This window comes from Anolis carolinensis, chromosome 1 (genome assembly GCF_035594765.1).
Source record: "Anolis carolinensis isolate JA03-04 chromosome 1, rAnoCar3.1.pri, whole genome shotgun sequence".
NCBI lineage: Eukaryota > Metazoa > Chordata > Lepidosauria > Squamata > Dactyloidae > Anolis > Anolis carolinensis.
In genome coordinates this window covers 284,408,314-284,428,786 of record NC_085841.1, presented here as the reverse complement: position 1 = coordinate 284,428,786, position 20,473 = coordinate 284,408,314, and the positions used below count along the sequence as shown (strand labels likewise).

The window sequence follows — 20,473 nt, the reverse complement described above, 5'->3', positions numbered from 1 at the left end:
GAGGAGAGGATGTCGGCGATGGAGACCACCCTGGCAGTGATGTCGAGGGCGATGGAGCGCCTGGCGTTTTTGGCGGAGCCAGAGAGAGGAAGGGAACTTCGGGCTGGCTCAATGTGGGACGTGAGCGTGGGAAGCAGCCAGGGCTTTGCAGACCTCCCAGCACCGAAGGGAAGGGAAATGCGAAAGGAGCCCGGCGCCCGGCCCAAGACCCAAACAAGCCTGACGCGGGTGGAGGAGAGTGACGACGAAGGGGAAAAACCTCCGAGAATCCCAGCTACGCTCCCAGCTGAGACCCTGGTGCCCCTGGCGAATGCCGGGCGTGGCACAGGGCCAAGAGAAGCAGCAGCGGGGCCCACTGGTCCGCAAGGGGGCTTGCGACGGGCGGAGAATTGGGGATTGCCACCACAGGGACCCCTACCGAGACGAGAGGAACTAAGGATCGAGTTTGGGGGAGAGTCCTCTGAACTGGATTTTTTCCTGACCACGGTGAGGGGCTATATGGAGGACAATGCTCACACTTTTAGAACGGAATCCAGCCGGATACGGGCCATTGGTGCAGTGTTGAATAGGGGAGCGGCCAGCTGGTACGTTCAGCTGCACGCGCGGCGCGACCTATGTCTGGGGTCACTCCGACGCTTTATGGGGGCCCTGGAGACCCGTTTCCGAGATCCACTGGAGCAGATCCGGGCGAGGGAGAAGTTGAAGACCGTCTCCCAGGGGCAGAGGTCGGTATCTGAGTATGCGGAGGAGTTCCAATGCCTCGCCGAAAAGGTGCCGGAATGGTCTGCAGTAACAAAGATAGAACTCTTCAAAGAGGGTCTCAGGCGGGAGATCCTCTCCTGGGCGGTGCATCGTGATGAGCCTGACACACTGCGCGGATGGATTCAGCTGGCGGGGCGCGTCGAGACATCGCTGGCCCAGGCGAGGAGGCACCGAGGAGGGCTACAGCAGCGGCCGCAGATGAAAGAGGGGAGCCGGAAGGAGGGATCAACCCCAGCCGGGAGGAGAACGGAGCCGACAGGGAACGTGAGCGCCAGCAGGAGTGGCTGCTTCGTGTGCGGCCGGTTGGGCCACAGGGCTGCCGAGTGCTGGCAGAGAAAAGGGGAAGGCGGAGGCCAGCCCAAACCCAGAGCCGTGGCAGGAAAACGCGCCGAGGAAGAACCACCGATGAGGCACCACTCGGGGGGGTTGGTAAGTCAGGACAAAGCTATGATAGTGGTCCCCATTCAGCTTGAAAATGGCAGCAAACAAGCAACCTGCAAAGCATTTGTGGATTGTGGATGTTCCAGGAACATCATCTCCCCTGAATTAGCCGAGGGATTGGGATGCGAAAGAACGAACCTAGAATCCCCAATAGCTTTTTCGCAGTTGGACGGATCCACAGCATCGGGATCGTTAGCTAAGTACAGTGCCGAAGATGTAAAGTGTAAGATAGGGAGTTGGGAAGGAAAGGTGTCATTTGTGATATCACAAATAGCCAGCTATAATGTTATACTAGGCATGCCGTGGCTGGGGCAGGCCAACCCGCAAATCAACTGGGAGGATAAGAGCATGATCTTCAGGATGAATTTGGAAGAAGGGAGCCAGGAAGTTGAGAGGGAGCCAGGGAAAAGGGGGGAGGAAGACTCTATCAGAATAGCAGAACTGGCAGATAAATTACCCCCAGAGTATCGGGATTTTGTGGACGTGTTTGATGAGAAGGAAGCAGACAATTTCCCACCGAAGCGGAGAGTTGAAGTGAAAATAGAGCTAGTCCCAGGAGCAGAGCTTCCCAAGGCAAAAATATACCCGATGTCAGCTAGGGAAAAGGAGGAACTGAGAAAATACATTGATAAAAACCTAGCGAGGGGTTTCATAGAGCCTTCAAATTCCCCTCTAGGGGCGCCTGTGTTGTTCAGGCGGAAAAAGGACCAAACGCTAAGGCTCTGCATTGACTACAGGGGCCTAAATGCAATCAGTACTGTAAATAAATACCCCCTACCCTTAGTGAAGGACTTGATCGCCCAGTTATCGGAAGGACAGATATTCACTAAATTGGACTTAATTGAGGCCTACCATAAATTGCAGATCAAACCAGAGGACAGGTGGAAGACGGCCTTCTCCTGCGCATTCGGATTATTCAATTATCGTGTGCTCCCCTTCGGTTTGTGCGGGGGAGGGGCCGCGTTCATGCAATTAATCAACGAAGTATTGCATCCATTGTTGTACAAGGGAGTCTTTATTTTTTTAGATGACATATTGATAATGTCTCGAACTAAGGAACAACACGTAGAACTAGTCAGGGAAGTCCTACAAAAGTTGAGGGAAGCGAAACTGTATGCGAAGCTTGCCAAGTGCGAGTTCAATAAAGACCAGATAGACTTTCTGGGGTATAGGATTTCCTCCCAGGGAGTGGCGATGGACCCTGCGAAGGTGGAAGACGTGAGGGGGTGGGAAGCCCCCAAAACACGGAAGCAGCTGCAATCCTTCCTAGGGTTCGCAAACTTCTATAGAACATTTATCAAGGACTTTGCGCGCCTCACTTTGCCATTAACGGATTTGTTAAAAACTAAAGGCAGGGGAGAAACAGCCAAAGTGAAGGCCCCAGGGGCCAAACTGACATGGACAATAGAATGCCAGGAAGCTTTCGAAGCCCTTAAAAAGCGTTTTACTGAGGAACCTGTCCTACAGCACCCTGATATGTCTAAGGCCTTTGTACTACATTGCGATGCGTCAGACCGGGCATATGGGGCAGTTCTGCTGCAGAAAGACGAGGGGGGGAACCTGAAGCCATGTGGCTATCTGTCAAAAAAGTTTAGCGATACAGAAAAAAACTGGCCGATTTGGGAGAGAGAAGCCTTAGCGATTCTAAAAGCACTAGAGTGCTGGAGACACTTTCTGGAAGGAAGTGGAACACCGTTTGAGGTGTGGACTGATCATAGAAATTTACAGTATCTAAGATCCCCTCGTAAACTATCCGCGAAGCAAATTAGATGGGCCCAATATTTCAGCCGTTTTGATTTCAGACTCAGATTCTTCCAGGGGAAACATAACATACTCGCTGACGCTCTCTCTCGGATGCCTCAGCACGGGGGAGGAATTCAGGAATCTGAAGGGAGCCTGTTCCTAGATAAGCAGTGGGGCCTGGCAGTACTAACTCGAGCACAAGCGGCCAAAGAAAACAAACGTACTGCCATTTCCACGGGGGGAGGAGAAATATGGGAGGAAGAGTTGAAGCGAGCGTATGGAATGGACAAATGGTTACAAACTAACAAGGAAAAGGGAGAATTGTGTGGGGATTTGGTGTTTGTAAATAAAAAATTGTATATTCCTGAATGTTTAAGACGAGAAATGTTAAGGAAGTGCCACGATAACAAGGGTGCGGGTCATCTAGGCCCCACCAGGACTATTAAACTGTTGGCCAAACAATGCTGGTGGCCCGGAATGAGGAAAGACGCCAGGGGGTACGTCACGCAGTGTGAATTATGTGCAGAGGGAAAAACACCACCGGGGAAGCCCCAGGGGCTATTGCAGAAGGTGGTGGAGCCCATGAGGCCATGGGAATGCGTGGCCATGGATTTTGTAGGCGAACTACCCCCCAGCAGAGGCCACAGATACATTTGGACAATATTGGACCTATTCTCAAAACAGGCACACTTTGTGGCCCTGCCGAAACTCCCCTCAGCTGAAAAACTTGCTGATTTGTATGTGAAGCATGTATATCGCCTACATGGGTGTCCCGACAAAATAATTAGCGACCGGGGAGTCCAATTTACTGCAAAATTTTGGGGAAAATTCTTACAGCTGTTAGGAGCAGAAAGGAACCTGAGCTCGGCTTTTCATCCCGCAACCAACGGGGGAGTCGAACGCACCCAACAAACACTGTGCCAATTCTTGAGGATGTACACCAATTATAGACAGGATGATTGGGCGGACCTTCTACCGTTTGCTGAGATGGCTTTTAACGGGGCCGTACATTCGGCCACAGGTCGTGCCCCATTCGAAATAGTATACGGACAGGAGGTGGCACCTTTCCCCAGGCTACCCGAGTGGAAGGAAGGAGAGGGCCAGACCGACAAGGAATGGCCGGCCAAAATTAAGCAAGGGTGGCAGACCGTGGTGGAGGCATTGCGGGAAACACAAAAGAAGTACAAGCTCTTTGCCGATCGTAGGCGCCGAGAGGGGGACAAATTGGGCGAAGGGGATCTGGTTTGGCTGAGCACAAAAAACCTGAAATTGGGGTTCCCATCAAAAAAATTGGCTCCACGCTATATAGGGCCGTTCAGGGTAGCAAAAAGAATAAACGAAGTGACCTATGAGCTGAGGCTACCCAAGGACCTAGGAAAGGTACACCCGGTATTCCATTGCAGCCTGTTAAAAAAGTATAAAGGAACTCTGGACAGCGGAGAACAATAGTTGTGTTTAATCTTTTCCTTCCAGGACGAAGGGGAGGAGGACGCCATGTCAGAACCCTGCTACTAGAGCCTGGATGTGGCTCTGAGTTTCAGGGTCACTGACATTGATAAGACACCTGCGGCTCAGGACTCGGAGAAGAAACGGCTGCTGGACTTGGCGGGGAATTTGCGCGGGGTTTTGCTGAGCGGGAAGAGACTTTTCAAATGAGGGGGAGGGTATATAAAGGATGGTTGGCCGGAGCCTCCCATTCTTGGCTTTTTTGATGTTCATGTTTCCTACAGTAAAAGTTTCTGGTGATAACACAGAGAGTCTCGTGTGTTCATTCAGGAGCGGCTGTGGTGAGCTGACACTTTCTTTCTTTCTTTCTTCTAGATATTTTGATAAGGAATCATTTCACAACAGCATCAATGGTATTGGGGGAGGGGGGTCCTTGCCATAAGAAATATTAGTGTAATAGCTATGCCCATTCCCTTGCTGCCCAGATAAAGCATTGGTGTCATTCTGTATTATAGTTAATCTGAAACATACAAATAGAGCTTAAAGCAACAAAAAAAGCCAAAATGAATGCCTCTCTCCCGTATTAGCAAGACAGATGCTGTTATTAGCATGGGGATTTATTAGCAGTACTTATACTGCCTGATGTTCTACTATCTAAAGGCCAAATGAAATTTCAGTAAAGCTTTATAGAGGTTAAAGTCATTGCAGCTCTTGTATTATGGGTGCTGAATCACTGTCCTTGCTCTTCCTTACCATACTCTATATTCTGTACATGAAGTTTCAGTCTTTATTCAACAAAGCTAAATATTTTAATATTTGGTCTACTATTTTAATATCTGATCTACTTTCATCTTGAGCCATTTTGATAGATGACTTGTGGTAAGAACTTCATAGGGATAATGTGGCTCTCTTCGTTCTCTTTATTGGTTAGATACTATCAGGGGCCTTCCACATTGCCCTTTACCCAGGATCTGAGCCCAGATTATCTGCTTTAAAATGGAATATATGAGTCCCCACTGCCAGATAATCTGGAATAAACAGATCACCTGGTATAAACAGATACCCTGGGATACCCAGTCTTTGTAACTTTTTGGTGGGAGATTTGGCTAGATGGTAACTACCATGTTTCCCCTAAAATAAGACAGTGTCTTATATTAATTTTTGCTCCCAAAGATGTGCTAGGTCTTATTTTCAGGGGATGTCTTATTTTTTCATGAAGAAGAATTCACATTTATTGTTAGACAAAAAAGAGAGAACATTTATTATATACTGTACAGAGTTGTCATCACAAAACAGCATAACCATATATCTGTTTTGAAGTGGGTGATATGAGTCACTGTCACAAAATCCAGGTTTCTGAATCCAGATTATCTGCTTTGAAGCGGAGGAGAATATTTGCTTTGAAGTGGATTATATGAGTCTAAAACCAGGGGTCCCCAAACTTTTTAAACCGGGGGCCAGTTCAGTGTCCCTCAGACCATTGGAGGAACGACTATAGTTTAAAAAAACTATGAACAAATTCCTAGGCACAGTGCACATATCATATGAGCCTGCTTTTGGCTAATGAGATGCTCAATGTCTGGTTCCATATTTGTTCCTCCAGGCAGGAAGCAGACAGGCCTTGAAGCTGCAAGGCTTTTCAATGCTAATCAAGGTGATTAATTGCAACATTCACACTTGGCTCAAGCAGACAAGAGTTCTTTCTCCCACCTGGACATTATTCCACAGATATATGGAATATATCCTTGCCTAGTTTCCAACAGACCTCACAGCCTCTGCGGATGCCTGCCATAGATGTGTGTGAAATGTCAGGAGAGAATGCTTCTGGAACATAGCCATACAGCCCAGAAAACCCACAGTGATTCCAGGCATGAAAGCCTTCAAAAACAATGTTTGTCTTTATTACTGAAGCAGCGGGCGAGGGAGGGACTTTAGGACCCAGCTCGTCCTTTTCATCTCCTTCCTTCCTCTTCTATCAAAGCAGTGGGTGGGGGAGGGACTGTAGGAGCCCACGCTCACCGTTCTCCTGTTTTTCTTCTCTTCTTCTCTTCCAAATTGGCAACAGAGACAGCATTTGCCAACAGCCTGCAGAAGCAGCCCCACAGAAGAAGCAGCCACGCGGCAGGGAGCACGTCCCCGCTGCCATCTTCCCCATCCAGTGCTGGAAATGCCTGGATGTACAAACGGCAGGCAGGCAGGCAAGCAAGCAAGGAACCCACCGTGCCTTCCTTGACAACGGCGCCTCGTTTCAGGAAGGCACAGAGGGCCCCATCTTGCTTGCTTGCCTGCCTGCCGTTTGTACATCCAGGCACTTCCCGCACCAGAGGGGGAAGATGGCAGCGGGGACGCACTCCCTGCCGAGTGGATAAATCCAGCAAAGGCAAGTTGAGCCTCCCGGGGAGCCGGGGAGGGAGGGAAGAGACTGGATGGTCGAGTCTTTCTTCCCCTTTGAGCCCCTCGGTGGCTGGCCCAAGCTAGAGGGTGCGAGCGAGGGGAAAGGGAAGGGGGGAGGGCTCCTTCCTCAGCAGCGGCTTCCTCCTGCTAGGTCTTACTTTCGGGGGAGGTCTTATATTTGACCAGTCACCAAAATCTCTACTAGGTCTTATTTTATGGGGATGTCCTATTTTAGGGGAAACACAGTATTCTGTTTGCTTTTGAGGTTTCCCATTATAGGATTGAGCTCCCCTCCCCACACCTTTGATTTAAAAGCTGCCAAAAGAGGCAATCCAAAGAACTAACCAAAGGTTTGGAATTTAATACCACCAATATGCTTATGACATCCAATTCTCTCCCCCCCCCCCCCCACACACACACACAATTGCAATTAATACAAAGAAAGCTGTGGAATGTTATAATTTTTGCCAAATGCAATAACTTTACCAACTGAGGGCCAATAGAAACACAGCATTTACAGCAGAAGGTTAATATCATATGGATGTTCTCATGTTCTTCTGGATATAATTGCTCTAACAGTATAGGAAAAATCTACCCTCTCCCCCCACCCTAAATTTACAAATTTAATGAATTTAAATATGCTAAATGAGGGAAATGGTCTAAAACAGTGGTTCTCAACCTGGGATCCCCAGATGCTTTTGGCCTACAACTCCCAGAAATCCCATCCAGTTTACCAGTTGTTAGGATTTCTGGGAGCTGAAGGCCAAAAACGTCTGGGGAACCCAGGTTGAGAACACCTGGTCTAAAATTAAGAACCACTTATTCAGACATCTTTAGTTTGCACTCTTTTGCAAGACTTGATAGTTTATCGGTGCTTCTGGATTTTGTTCATGGATGTCCCCATTGCTTTTGTGACCACATGTTCCTTAGCTGTGGCTTGACAACCAACCGTGTCCACCCTGGAGAAGATTATGTTAGACTACTCATGAAACAGTGAGAAACTGATACTAACATAAAGTTCAGTGGCCAGGGTGCTCCCTGATGCACTCTTTTGGCTCAGATCTTGAATCATTTTGGTGCATTGTAAAGTCAATGCATCTGATTTATGTCCTTCACCATGGCCAGCCAGTTCCATTCCTTAAGTTGCCTATAGGAAGATTGTGTCATCGGCTTGGACCTCTTTTCCAGCTTCAGTTCCCTGAATCCTCCAGCCAGCATGTGCCCTGCAATCTGTGCATCAGTATAATGATATAAAGTATAACACAAATTTACCACAGAGAAGAGGTGATTGATTCAATGTTTTACTATCTTGCATTCATATTTTCTCTTTTTCAGAATGATATGAGTGCCCTGGCAACATCAGGTCTCTTCTTCAAGGATGGCAAAAAGCGTATTGATTATATTTTAGTCTACAAAAAGTCCAGTCCACAAATAGAGAAAAGAAGCACGTTTGAAAAGAATCTTCGGGCTGAAGGACTAATGTTAGAAAGAGAGGTATGCTTTATTTTCCACTTTTCCCTTGTGAATATGACCCAGAAATGTGGTTCAGAAATGTGGTACAGGATCAAAGGGGTGGTTTATCAATTTCCTCCACTTCTAAAAACCCATCCAGTGCATGATGGATATCAATTTTACTGAAATTCACAGTAATGTAATAGCCCCGGGCTGATAAAGCCAAGAAAGTAGATAAATATATAGTCTACACTGAGAAACAAATTATCCACAGATTTTTGTCTTGCTCTAGAATAGACAGTTACGAGTCTGCTACAGGAAAGAATTTATTACGTGCCGAGGGTGGAAGGGAAAAATATACCCAAAATTTGCAGAGACTCTTATCTGCCCCACTCTAACCCATTTCAAGAAGCTGTCCAAGTGAATGGGAAATACACTGAGGAAGATAACCATAAACATTCTGATTGGTGACTAATTATGTTTCTGTTGTGTAATATTCTTAGGTCACCAGTATTATTAAGCTAAGAACCAATTATTTCATTGTTTTCCAGAGATGACTAAATTAATTTGTGTAATCCTCTCATAGGTTTGTTTGATTTTAGAAGCTAGAAACAGAGCCGGCCCTAGGTATTTTTCAAGTGTAGGCGAACAGAATTTTGGCGCCCCCCCCAAAAACCAATCACTGAAAAATAAAAGCATTGGATTAGCGAAAATGTTGGATAATAAGGAGGGATTAGGGAAAAGCCTATTAAACATCAAATTACATAAAGATTTTACAAATTAAGCACCAAAACATCATGTTTTACAAGAAAAAGCAGTCTCGACTGCGCCCCCGTATGTTTTGCGCCCGAAGCGACCACTTAATTCGCCTTATTGTTGGACCGGCTCTGGGAAATACTGGCTTTCCAAAAAATTGGAACTGTTTGTTTGTTAGATAAGATCACAGAAACAGATTCCTGAGTATTTCTTTCAAGACAGTGATGATCTTACTTTTGAAGGTTAAGTTATGACATTTGACCAATAGGATGATGACATCCATATCAGTGCAATAATGATGACCCCCAAGTTGGTTCAGCATCTTGGACAGCTTTTTCACAGTTCAAACGAAAGCCAAGAGCAGATTCACTATCTATTGATATGAAAGCCATTATGGTGTGTATTATCAGAAGAAGCGGGAAATAAATAAATAAATAAATAAATAAATAAATAAATAGTATTATAATATTTATTTACCCAGCTTTATTTCCCCAAAGGGGAGATATTTGAACTCCTCTTTGTTATAGATATTGTGTAACTTTTCATCACATCTATAATGAATGTTGACTGCTAAGAACTAGAGTTTAAGTAACCAGTAGAACTGAAGATAGATTTTGAGTTTGACAGTAAGCTGAAATTCCAGTTTGAATCTGGAATACTAATGCAAGCTCATTTTCTTACTTGTTGCAGCCAGCTGTTACAAACAATGATATTATGTTTGTTAAAATTCACTGTCCTTGGGACACATTGTGCAAATATGCTGAAAGAATGAATATCAGGATGCCTTTCAGGTAATATCAAATAATTTATCTTTACTTCAAATTTGTCATTTTTGATTACATTTACACATGTATTAATGAGACATGTTTGACCACAATAACATATTTTATGTGCTTCCATAATTTTACTGAAAATATGGGTGTTTGAAAGATACAGTTGAAGAAAATATCAAAGTTCTGAAGACATAGATATAGAAATATGCATGGTAAAATTGCATTACTTTGAAGATGAATGAATATAATCATATGCAGAAGCCATCCATGAATGAGCAGCCAGGACATTGTCACAGACAGATCAGCTATGAATGGCATCAGCGTGGTACTATATTCAGTCACCTTTACAGTAACTTTTTAATCTCAAAGAGATAAAATCGCAAACCTAAATACTCTGTTCTTTACGGGGGGTAGACTAATCCTGTATTCTAGTGGTCCATAAAATCTATGTAAAAGATCCTTCTTTCTACATTAAAACAAAATGATGAGCAGAAGAAATAGGAAGTCTTACTGATTCTAACTTCTAGTTTCACATGCTTCCTTATCCTTTTTAAAGTTTGTAACTGTGTATAGAGCATTCTCTACTTGAATATTATAATTTGCTTCACCAGCAAGTGAAAAGGAATAACCATCAGTGGTTGCCTAAGTTCATCATGTTTGAAGATGTTATTTCACATTCATTTTGAAACTTTTAAATTGTCAAAATTCTTGTAATCTCCACCTCTTCTGGATTCAATTCTAATTAATCCTGAAGAAGCAAGGCATACCCTTAGGCTCAAGCACATTGGCTCCAGGCCAGATCCCATATATTCTAAAATAGATGTGTTCAACTTTGTGTGGCTCTCCCAGACCCGAGTATGCAAGCAGACTAGACCAACAACTTTGTCACATGGCTGCCGGAGTCACTCCATGTCATCATAGCGCATGGAACCCACCACTTCATGCCCCACATTGCCTGACTTCTCTCCCAACTGATCCCATGGGGGGAAGCGTGGCATGCGTGGCTTCCCCCCATTGCTTGTAATGGCAACACAGGAAGCCTCCCATGTTGCCACAGCAGTGGCATACGCCGGCTCAACCCTCCTTCACCCAAGGAGCCATGCTAGCATTGTTTGATAAGAGCTGGCAGGCTCTGTGGATGAACTGGGCTAAAGCCAAATTTAGCCCTTTGTGATGATGTTGCAATTGCTCTTAAGTCATCAGTTTTAAGAGAGGAAATCAAATAAATTTTAATGAGTCACTACAATAGTCTTCATTTGGCAGTCCTGTAACTATTTCACTGACTTCAGCAATGGGAAATCATAATGAAGGAAGGACAGGGAACTGCACAATGAACTTATTTAATGGTCAGTATTGTTCTTAATCATATTTCCTGCTTTTGCTTTGTGCAGGTTCTTATATAATGTGAGTTCTTCTGTGCATATGGAGTAGCACAAAAATTTTATGCTTAGGTGACTAATCCTGTAGCTTTTATGCTTTAAAAATGCCCCTACATCTAGAGATCCCATGAAATTTGTTTTGTAACCTTGAGGTAGTTGCCTTCTCGTTGTCCAATTTATTATATAGAGTTACTGCGAAAATAAAATAGTGAAACTGTATATCCTTCCAAGTTGTTTGTGCAGGCCAAGGAAGAGGGTTAACTATAAACATAGGTTTCTAATTGAGCCAGGAACTCTAGTCCCCTTCCAAATGTCATGTTGAATCTAAGGGCTTTGGGAGCAGGACAGGGATGATGTCCATAATCTGCAGCTGCCTTCAGCACATGAGGAGTTTTTTGAAATGAAATAAATGTAGTCAAACTGGAAATCATCTTATGGTATCATTCATGCCCAGTGCAGAGGATTGCTTTCAGCTGCCACCAAAAATATGGAGGACTCGATGTATGTTAGACAGATCGCCACCCACGAACACCAATATATGGAGGATTCGAACTCATTACCACTACTAATTCTGCCACCAATGTTATGTTCAGGAGCCTCCTCTGTGTTAGGATATTTAGAGAGTCACATGAGACACTTTCTGAGGAAAAACATGAAGTTGTTGTTTATTTGTAAAGATGCGTAGCAGTTTCAATAACAAGTTAGGCTTTTCTCTTACAAAGGATGATTTTATAACTCAAATTCTGTGGAAATATGTTCCTTCACACAGGAAATACAAACAGGACAATTTAAACATTTAAACCCACTTCTCCTGGGATTTAACACCAGCACTCTAAACTATAGAGTCTCAATATAGTTCTCAGCCTTTCTTCCCTGAAGGCTTTTAACTATATTCCTCAAAGAGGTATCTCTCTAATAACACAGTTCCCAAAAAACTATATCTTCACACTCCAAAAACCAACCAACCAACTTCTTAACTGAATGAATAATTATCTGGCTGCATAATTCCAACTGTCACTTTGGCTCCGCCCATTTCCAGTTGATAAGCAACTCCCCCCATTTACATCAACCAATAAGACTGCACTTCCAGCAATGACTGCCTGATCACTCCTCCCCCTTGCTCTGCTTAGCAAGGCCTGAAGTTACCTGTACATCAACCTTGTAAGGTAGGCTAATCTGTTACACTCAGCATCAGTTTTGAGGGCCCTTGGGTAGTTTCTAAAGGCTGGCCTGTGCATATCTGTGGCATTGTGGTTTTCTCTCTTTTTATGTCTCTATGGTATTCTGATCTTCTTTCACTCTTACTCCCATAAGTGAAAGTTCAAATCTTTCCTATATGAATTTCACATCAACCTCACTAGTTGTAAAAAGCTCTGAGTTTCTGTTGCTCAGAAAACCACAGTTCTTGCCCCATCACAGTTACCAGTTGGAATGTGAAAGTATTTCTCTCTGGTCCCACAATAAAACTGTACTATGGGACACCCATCGCAGCAAATGTATATGAAGTGTGGAAATTGGAAAAATGCAAAAACTATTGGCATCCAGTCTGAAACCATGAACAACTGTGGTTACAGAGCTCTGTCTTATCCATATGTATCCTACCACCAGAATTCATCTTCATTGTCTGGATGTGGAACCACCATGTAAATCATCTATTCAATTGAACCCTTTTTGTTGATAGCACATGAAGGCAGCCATTATTAACCTGAGAGAAAAGGTACTGTGCATGGCAGGCTTCATGCATATAGTTTCAGGGCCAGAGCTCAGAGTCTCAACAGTCATTTTTATACAGTCAGACTATTTGGACCATTTACATTCTTAGCTGCCTTTCCTTTCTTCTGATTATTAAAAAAATGATGACACAATCTAGTGGATTAAACCTGTAAATGTCAATGGTTCAGCTGCATTGTGACAGCTAAAAGGACCATATGCCAGCTGCTCTGCATTGTTGGAGTAGAAATTGGGCTAAAATACTAAATGAAACTAAACCATACGAGCTGTTACTTCTCATGTAGAGATGGGTCACCATGCTTCACTTGCTATTAGAGCTTTTACATCAAGGAACAGCGTTGTGTCATTGTGTTCCTGATCTTTCCCATCTGTAATCAATGGCCCATAAAAAGAAGAGGGCACAGTTGTTTTGTTCTTCCCAGTTGTTTTGGCCCATAAAAAGAAGAGGGCAACAGTTGTTTTGTTCTTCTTTGAGATTGGCCTCAAAGATTGTCTTACTCAAGTGTTTGTGCTGAATCAGATCATGGCTGCAGTGAAATTGATAAGATATTCCTTTCTTCCTGTAGATGATTATAATCTTAGTTTTATATGACCCATATAAAACTCCTTCATTAGGTGAAGTGAAATAAGTTGTCTTGGGCTGCAGGGAAGCAGGAATTAGCTGTTGGAGAAAATAACTATAGCCCTGCCATGTAAAGTATCCTAAATTAGCTTAGTTAGGCTCTTGTCTTTAGATATGGTTGGATATTACTGTCCCACATCATTTACCTCAAAGAAATGTTCACTAGCCAGATCTTCTGTACATGTGGCATGAAAGTGAGCCCATCTTTCTCTTTCCAACAGATAGCAAAATTGCCTTGTATCTTGGTTTGCTAGTTTACATAACTGCTGTCTTAATCATTGTTGTGTGCTTATTTTAAATTTGAATTGTTCAATGTTCATTCAGAATAGCATCAAATAGTATGCAGCACATAGTATCTGTGTGACTTTTTCCTCAGGACTAACTAGGTTCACTAAAGAGAAACCTAATTTGGGAGTGGGGGTGAGACTGAAGAAGCAATCTGTTCCTGTCCCTGCATCCAGTTATCATTTGTCTATGATTTGTGTGCAAAATATCAGCTGCTATAATGGCAACACTCTTAACAATATTAAGAAATCAGTGTAAATCTGAAAGGAAAGAAACACAGTCTCTAAGCTTTCTGTAACCTGTAACAACTTTATACAGTACATGTTAAATGTTTAATTTAAAGTAGTTCAATTTTACTCCATGACATCAATATTTAATATGTTTTCATATATTTGCAAGTTAATGGTTTTTAAAATAGCTCTTTGCTTTTATTATTGTGTTCCCTTACTCTTTTGTTTGGTAAAGGTCCAGGTTGCACAACAGCTAAGATCTGTTTCTAATATGTGTTTTTTTTTCTTTTTTGTCTGTATAAAAATTGTTCTCAGATGATTTTTGCTGTCCTTACAGGAAAAAATGTTATTACACTGACTGGAGGAGCAAAACCATGGGCAGGTTGGTGGGTGATGAATAGCTTTTAATTTTGCAACATAGTTCATGCTACATAAAATAAATCCATTTGAGCAGTTGTAAATTTATCCCAGAATATATCAAGCAAGTTGATTTAATTAATGGAAGCTGTAGAATTCTTTTCTTTGCTTTTTAAATTTGGAGCATAATATTATCTCTCTCACACACACAATGAATTCAAGAGTGGGGTCCAAAGAGTTGGCTTTACAATGAGATACCCTATATTTGGCAGCTAGGACCCATCAAGAGGTAAGTCCCAAGGACATGCTAAAAAGAACTTTCCTATAACTGCCTTTTCTGTTGGCCTTGACATTTACATTAAAGCTTCTTCATAGTGTTGCAAACACTTTTTAAGGAAATGCTCTATGATACATTTCAGCCCATTATTTAGAAACCTTCCCTTGTGGATTACTATTGCTAGAACCCCAGAGCAGATATTTGTCTTTCTGGCTGTGGGATTCTCAATGTTGTATTCCAAAATAATAATAATAATAATAAAAATAAAATAAAAACCTTCTCATTGTTCACCTCTCAAATTCAGGGAGCTCTTTGTCCAGTTTTGGTCAGGTTTGTTGCATATTGTAGATGGTAATAAATTGTAGTTTTTGTGTCTGCTTCTGAAACAAAGTCACCCTACAGTGTAATAACGTGCCACTCAGCTTTGTGAAACAAGTAACAGGAATGTTACTTAACTTCAAGGGATCAAATAGAGCAATAATTTATACAATAATCTTTCTGATTGTTTACAGAGAATAGAGGGAATTAACAGTCCTTTTAAAGTCCTTAAATATGCCTCAGGGCCTTAGAAACAACAAGGTTTTAGAGAGTCGGCAGCCAACTTCTTTCCTGGCTGTTTCCAGTTAGCACACACTATCTCTCTGAGGTCAAACCTGCTCAAACTGGTTCCTTCAGCAGCATGGTAGAGAAAATAACCAATCAGATTTCCAGCTCTTCATAGGCTCAGCCAATCAGCTGCTTACACATATTCTTCTAGTAAATCCATTACATCATGGTGTCTTTTACAAACCCCAACAAGGTTTCCTCCTTTTCCATAGCTGCCCCCAAAACCTACAAGAGCTGATCTCTAGAGGACATCCAATCTCATTTGCCCATGGCTCTTTGACTTTTGCAATCCTTCCATCAGGAACCATTAAAAGGACAAGGACAAATGCTGTGACCTTGTGTGTACAAAGTATGCAGTTTATTTCAATAGCATGTGCCCCAGGCACATTATTCCTACATACTGGCATCCCTAGAACCTTTCTGCTCCTACTGTAAATCTGTTTATAAAACTAGAAACAAAATGAAAAACCATGGAGAAAATATGAACAAATATACAATTGTTGCCTTTAAATTGCGGAACACCTCACTGTAATCTCTCCTCACATTCATGCTGCATTGGATGTGGGTTTAGATGATAAAATACAATCCAAATAGAGAATCTCTCTTTCATCTTCCATCTCCCTTTTTAGTTAGGTAGAACTAGAGATATGAGATAGAGAGAAATCCGGTGACAGGTTTCAGTCACATTGGGAGTTAGTGAATTTCTACTGTGCCTCCAGACAGTATATCAGGTGAATTCTAATGGCATCAGCTATTTGAAAAGTTGTATTTGAAAAGTTATTGTTACTCTGATCTTTTACTTTATTCCAAAATCTACATAGTATCCAATCAGCAAACAACATAATTTAAATTTATCAATAGAAAGGTTGTAACCTTTTAAAAATATCTTGACTACAGCTAAGAATTATTTTTAATAATATTAATGTTTTGAGATCATCAGTATGGAAATTCCATAGATCAAATACAATTGTATTTTAAAGATATATTTTAAATGTTAAGTAGCAGTGGGCTGAAATATGTAATTAAATAAATTTACAACTGCTTATCTTCTCTCCTTGGTCATGCACGTGCTTGCTTTGTATCAAATACAGTAAAAAAGACATACACATACACTTTATTTTACACAATTGGTTAACAGGATTCTCCCCCAAACACCCAGATCTAGATCATTAGACATACATTCATCTGATACAGGTTGAGGACCTTTATCTGGAATTATAACATCCAAAATATTCCAAAATTATCCACTTGAGTGAGATAGAAATTCTTTTGCTTTCTGATGGTTCAATGTACTTTGTTTTATGCATTAAACTTTTAAAATATGGTATATAATTGCATGCAAGCTGTATATAAGTCTTAAATTGATTTCATTTTTACACTTTGGTACCAGCTTCAAGCTATCTTATTTACCTAAACGTGGCAATCTGAAATCCAAAATACTTCTAATCCAAAGCATTTTGGATAAGGGATACTCAACCTGTATTAAGTGACTCTCCTTAGCATGATATTCCCTGTGAAGCTCTGGTGGGGTTTTTTGTTTTCTTTTGTTTTGATTAGTGCTGTTGAAACTTAGTGCTGTTGATTCTGAGTGCCTGGCAGACCTGTAGAAATATAATCAATTAGATATGGACTCCGACTCCTCCTTACTAACTGGTTCACAATCCTGGTCTAAAATGAAATTTTCCAGCCCTGTCCTGCCTTGAATTTTCATCTTTCATTAAAAAAAAAACTTTTGGACTTTACTGTCTGTGAAAATGGCAAGGAAAGGGATGCTATATCCAGTCAAAAGAACTAACTTGCAAGGCATTAGCTTAATCTAAAATTATCTTGCATATAGATGTGCATACACAAACACACTCTATTTGTATAAAACTACAGTTAATTGGGGGCCCTTTTTGGAATATTATGGATGTCTGCACAGACATTATAAACCACTGTGTCCAGTGGGGCTAACTCCCAGGTCAAAGAATACAAAACTGTAGTCTTTGTCAATTAAAAGATGATTGTGTATATACTGATTAGTCATATCCCACTTTTCCAATAAATATATTGTTCAGGATAGCCACATAACAAAAAAAAAACCCAAGCATTTCCATATTATTAAGCTGATTAATTTGATTGATTATATAAGTAAACAATGCCACAATCAAAATAAACTGTATTAGGTTCAAAACATTTTAATTATCGCATGACAGAAATGGTGATGTGAACTGGTTCCTGCTAACTTTGTGACATCATCTATTCTTCTCCTACTGTTCCTGAGTTTATGGATTTATTTTCACACTGAAGACTAAGCATATTTATTACAGTTCAATGAGCAGGGTTTTTTTTCTAGGCATCATAAAATTGAATTGTATTTGCATATTGTGATGTGTGCCTCTCTGATGGACCTACATGCACATTTCATTTATCATTTAATCATTGCTCAGCATTAGATTACTCTCATCTGAATGTGTAACTTGTCTCCACTGGAATGCATAATCTTCAAGGTGATGTGAATTTACTGGATTTGAAACATCTGGTCTGTGAGGTTTGATATGTTATGGCACAGTTGGAAGTGATATAAAATGATCCATGTTCATATTCTGATCAATGTTCACATTCAGTGGGGCTTTGATTCTGAAAACAAGGGGGCAGTAAAGGAACAGACATTCAATTGGCCTTCTGTACCCATGGATTATGTATTCACAGATTCAATGATCCATGGCTTTAAACATTGTTCAAAAATCCAAAAAGGAAACCTTGTGTTTGCCACTTTTATTAGAAACATGATCTTACTATGTCATTGTATATAATGGGACTTGAGCATCCATGGATTTTGGTATGCATGGAAGGTCCTGAACCAAACTCCAGTGGCTATCAAGGGCCCATTATATACAAGGTGTTTGAAAAAGAACTCCCTATTCACCATTTAATTTCAATGGTGAATAGGGAGTTCTTTTTCAAAACATCCTGTATATGATTCTTTCTCTTAACAGGACAATATGAACCTCTTCCACACACATCTGTTTCTGTATCTTACCTTAAGCAGCTGCTCATGGGACAGAAATGGTAACACCACTGAGGAACTTGGAAAAGTTCCTCTTGGCTCTACAGGACCCACAATTCCCATATCAGAGTAACTACTTGTTTGTCTCCTATTTCATTTGGTTGAATATCCAAATTTAATTCAGCCTCCTCCTGCTTCCCCCAAGTAGATTTACAATTGTGGAAATTCTGTTATGAATCTAGATACATACACTATTCAGAATCCATAGAATGGTCTGAAATTCATGACCGCTGCCTCAGATATCTGAGGATTCTGGAAATTATAGTCCCAAAAAGGAACCTTTCTAGGTTCTCTGCCTTTCCATGAATTGTAGACTTATGACCTCATGAGATGGCACAATTTCCCTGTTGTATGCCACTTGCTCTCCCCCTTCACCACGAAGCCCATTACATGACACACATCTACTTCCGGCTGCGCTCTGTGGCGAAAAGGGAGAGCAAGCGGACTATGCCACTGTGGCGGCAACACAGGAGGCTTCCAGTGTTGCCTTTGTTAAAATGAGGGGAAGTGGGAAACTTCTCCCTCTGGGATGGGGCCATAGTAAGTCTAGTGATGTGGGGCGATGGGTTCTCCACGCCCCCCGCTGGGATCCCACGCATTCACTACGACGTGTGGCAAATCCCTCACTTAATGTGATAAGGTTCATAGAGTGACCTCTTGCATTATGCTTTAGAAATTAGGGTGCACTTTGGAAAATCAGATCCACATTGGTAGCTGTCTTCAGATGCCATCAATTTATAAAACATTCAACCTGAAACAAAATAAGAGAACATCTGTTGCTAGTAAATCTGGAACATATTTTATAGGTATTCCCTCCTCTCTGTAATTGTGCATATTGGTCAGATTTACATATCTTTTCCCAAAGCCAAAAATTGTTTTTAAAAATGTATACCAAAGAATCTCATACTGAATAGGTAGGTGATTCTTGAATTTGTGGTCCTAAAATGTATTTTTTTTTCCTAAGTTCTGTTATTTTCAGACACTTTTTTAAATGTCCTCTTTGATTTTAAAGATACAGGTAGGTTAAAACTGGTTAATTTGTTATTCTAACACAGTGATAACCATTTAAATAATATTTGCAAAAATTGTTTCGACTGAACCAAAAACATATTTCATCCACCAACATTCTGCATTCATTTACCATTCTTTGTCCATTTGTACTCATCTGCATGTAACTGCTAAAATATTAACAGCATTGTTTTGGAAAGTATTATATGTATATATGCAGATTGCAGTTTTGACTACAGATTTAGCCTAATGAGCTTTACTTTACACTACTGAACTGTCAGGGAAAATGCAAATGTTTCTTATAGTGATAGGAAAAAAGATGAATAGATGGATGCTGGAAAAAGATTTTGATTGCAATGTTCTGATTTTCTTTTCTAAAAATATTAAATTTCTATTATTTGAAAAATAGGTTTTATTGTCTAGATGTTGATTTAATGCACTGTTTCATTTACCCTGCTACCTGAGAAAACAGACTGAAGATAATCTTTTTCTGCATGCAGCAGGATTTTTGATGTTGTTTTTTTTGTGCTCTCATAGCCGATAAGTGAATGCCTCTTCTTGTACTTTGTTTTAAAGCAAGTGTTAGATGCACTTTTCACCCTCAGAGCTGAATACAGTTTCAGATAATTTGTTGGAGGGAGCAGACATTTAAATTATGGATGGAGCCAAAAGAAAAGGAATCAACCACAAAGTTTAAGTTATTTTGCTTTAAGCTCTTACTCCTATAGTGTGGGTGGGGCAGTTTCAATTCTCAACCCACATACACACTTGCTTGACATCACGGTGTTCCCCAGTTGACATATTTGCCAGTGGCCTTTCATCCTTTGAAGAGCAGCAAAGTTGGATCCGCTTTATAGGAGCTGCCTGACTGACTGTGAGAAGTGACGAGAAACCACAGAGAAGGGAAATTAAATGGAGATTCCTGGAATTGGGCAAGGATGGATGGTTGATATTCTGAATAAGAATCAACCTTTTACTGTATGACCCACTTCTTGTTTCTTAATAGAGGTTGGCATGGGTTATTTCAATGCCTGAAAAAAGTCATACATTTTAATGTCCAAAACAAATGATAGATTTGAATGCTCCAAACAAATAATACTTTCACAATAGCAACACAAACTTCATTTTTGAGGGCAATCCTGGGGAATGTTACAGAACTGCA

At 41.4% G+C, this 20,473-nt stretch overlaps 1 protein-coding gene across 4 annotated transcripts in view; it reads left to right on the top strand.

Annotated features, from left to right (window-relative positions):
- The window catches only part of ano3 (anoctamin 3), a 332,479-nt gene that overhangs the window by 235,581 nt on the left and 76,425 nt on the right, over positions 1–20,473 (top strand). For 3 of the 4 annotated variants that reach the window (XM_016995634.2, XM_062981076.1, XM_062981106.1), the window contains 3 exons: positions 8,122–8,280; positions 9,685–9,785; positions 14,352–14,396. In XM_016995634.2, coding sequence (XP_016851123.1) covers positions 8,122–8,280; positions 9,685–9,785; positions 14,352–14,396 — 305 coding nt within the window. The remainder of the gene's footprint in view (positions 1–8,121; positions 8,281–9,684; positions 9,786–14,351; positions 14,397–20,473) is intronic. The other variant, XM_062981001.1, reaches the window with a different exon arrangement.